Below are 2,737 nucleotides of genomic sequence, written 5' to 3'. Positions count from 1 at the left end.
GTGCATGGATTATAGAATGTGCCAGCACTTTGGAATGCACTCTGTTTGAACTTTAAACTCATTTCAGTTTCTCATTTTACTATCGTTTTTTTCCCTCCATCTAATTTTCTCTAAGTTTCTACTCTGTTCAGGGAACAATTGAGAAGGTGGTTTGCAGTTAAAATTAAAACCTGCCACTTCCCACATAAAATATGTAAATAGTGCAATGCAGTTTGCATTTTTAGAGACAGCAACTTCAAATTCTCTTAAATAGTCTAAGAAAAACCGTGGATTAATTTAACCCAGTGACCTCCAACCCTTCACATTCCACAGGATTTTTATTCTAATTAATGGGAAGGATTAAACATCTGGATGTTTGGCTTCCCTCTAATATCTGCCATTCAGTTGACTTGGTTTATTATCTGCATATGGCTGAATGATTCCCTTAATCTCATTCTTCAACTTCTATGAAAAGCAACCAAAATGGAAAATTTCCTCTGACTCCTGCCTTGGAAAGGAATGTACTGGTCAGCATTATTGGAATCACACTGTGGGAAAGAAGGGTGGGCCCCAACTTATAGTTACCTTGACTCTTAGGTGTCCAGTAGAGACACTAGAGCCGCACGTACACTCTGCAGAACTGAGGAGTACTGAAGGACTTTATTATTTTGCTGGTATGATTTTCTGAAATTAGAATTATTTATAATATGTCATTTTAAAGTAATGGGAATAAGTGCATTTTGTTAACTGATGTGCATAACACTAATGTCTGTCCCTACATTTTCTCAAGACTTCCAAACATCTAGAGTCACCCTATTCTTTAATATCAAATGTTTTGTGTGCCTGAATTATTCAGGTTAAACTATGCTATGCTATAGCAACGAATTAATTCCAAATTCTAATACAGATTATTTCTCATTCACACAAAATTCACTGTAGGTGTTTGAGTTGAAAGGCTCTCCCAGGTGGCTCTTCTTCAGGCAGTGATTCGGGTCCAGGTTCCTTCTACCTTTTAAGCCTGTCATCCCGTATATGCTTTGGATCCTCTGAATTTGGCTGACTGATTAATAAAGTGAGAGAATACAGAAGATCACATGGGATGGTTTAGAGGCCTAGAAATGAGGTGCACCACTTCCACCCCTATTCAATTAGTCACACGGATCCACCTAGATGCAAGGGGACAGAGAAATACAGTTAACTGAGTGCCCAGGAAGGGGAAATGGGTTTGATGAGCATTTAGCCAATCTCTGCCACAGCCCCCATGCCACATACCAACAGACACCACAGTGTTCTCTCCCATCAAAATCTCCAAGAAGGGGACTTCCCTGGTGGCGCAGTGGTTAAGAATCTGCCTGCCAACGCAGGGGACACAGGTTCAATCCCTGGTCTGGGAAGATCTCACATGCCACGGAGCAACTAAGCCCGTGCACCACAACTATTGAGCCTGCACACCACAACTACTGAAGCCCATGTGCCTAGAGCCCGTGCTCCACAACAAGAGAAGCCACCACAATGAGAAGCTCACACACAACAAAGAGTAGCCCCCGCTCACCACAACTAGAGAAAGCCTGTGCGCAGCAATGAAGACCCAACGCAGCCAATAAATAAATAAATAAATTTATTTAAAAAAAATCTCCAAGAAGTCCCATTCACCTAATTCTATTTTTATTAAATATATAATTACAGGAGACGCCGCAGACCCAGGACCCGGAGCAGCTCGGAAGCGGTGAATAATAGCTCTTCAAGTCTGCAATAAAAAATGGCCTCCAATAAAACTACATTGCAAAAAATGGGAAAGAAACAGAATGGGAAGAGTAAAAAAGTTGAAGAGGCAGAACCTGAAGAATTTGTAGTAGAAAAAGTACTGGACCGACGTGTAGTGAATGGGAAGGTGGAGTATTTCCTGAAATGGAAGGGATTTACAGATGCAGACAATACTTGGGAACCTGAAGAAAATGTAGATTGTCCAGAGTTAATTGAAGCATTTCTTAATTCTCAAAAAGCTGGTAAAGAAAAAGATGGAACAAAAAGAAAATCTTTATCTGACAGTGAATCTGATGATAGCAAATCAAAGAAGAAAAGAGATGCTGCTGATAAACCAAGAGGTTTTGCCAGAGGTCTTGATCCAGAGCGAATAATTGGTGCCACAGACAGCAGTGGAGAATTGATGTTTCTCATGAAATGGAAGGATTCAGATGAGGCAGACTTGGTGCTGGCAAAGGAGGCAAATATGAAGTGTCCTCAAATTGTAATTGCTTTTTATGAAGAGAGACTAACTTGGCATTCTTGTCCAGAAGATGAAGCTCAATAATTGTTTGCATTGCTTTTTATATATATTTATATATATATATATAAAATCTGTGTCTTGGTTTTTTGATTTATTAGTGTGAAGAAATAACTACATTCTAATGAAAATCAAGTTTGATATGTTCTTTTGAAGTAGTACTGGGGAAGTTGTTGGGTTTTTGTTTTGTTTTTTTGCATCTGTAGCACTGGTTACTTTGAACAAATAAAAGCTTTCTGTAGTTGCTTTCTTTAGCAGAAAAGAACATTTGATACCACGGTATGTTATTTCCTCTGCATTAGAGAACAGCTTTTCTAAATGTTGGGGGAAGTCTCCATAGTCATTACTCAATCAGAGTTTAGAATTTGCATTTAACTTACATATGCCTAAGGACCATTCTGGGTTTTTTCAATGTGTATACATAAAATATATATGTAAATGATTTGGGGTTTTTTGTTGTTGTTGTTGTTTAAA

At 38.7% G+C, this 2,737-nt stretch overlaps 1 protein-coding gene across 1 annotated transcript; it reads left to right on the top strand.

Annotated features, from left to right (window-relative positions):
- Nucleotides 1-1,670: 1,670 nt before the first annotated feature.
- On the top strand, nucleotides 1,671-2,395 carry LOC130841960 (chromobox protein homolog 3-like). Its single transcript, XM_057718597.1, has one exon. The coding sequence runs from the start codon at nucleotides 1,739-1,741 to the stop codon at nucleotides 2,288-2,290; it is 552 nt and encodes a 183-aa protein (XP_057574580.1). The 5' UTR covers nucleotides 1,671-1,738; the 3' UTR covers nucleotides 2,291-2,395.
- The last annotated feature ends 342 nt before the right edge of the window (nucleotides 2,396-2,737 follow it).

Source organism: Hippopotamus amphibius, chromosome X, assembly GCF_030028045.1.
Source record: "Hippopotamus amphibius kiboko isolate mHipAmp2 chromosome X, mHipAmp2.hap2, whole genome shotgun sequence".
Classification (NCBI taxonomy): Eukaryota; Metazoa; Chordata; class Mammalia; order Artiodactyla; family Hippopotamidae; genus Hippopotamus; species Hippopotamus amphibius.
This window is presented reverse-complemented; position numbering and strand designations above follow the sequence as displayed.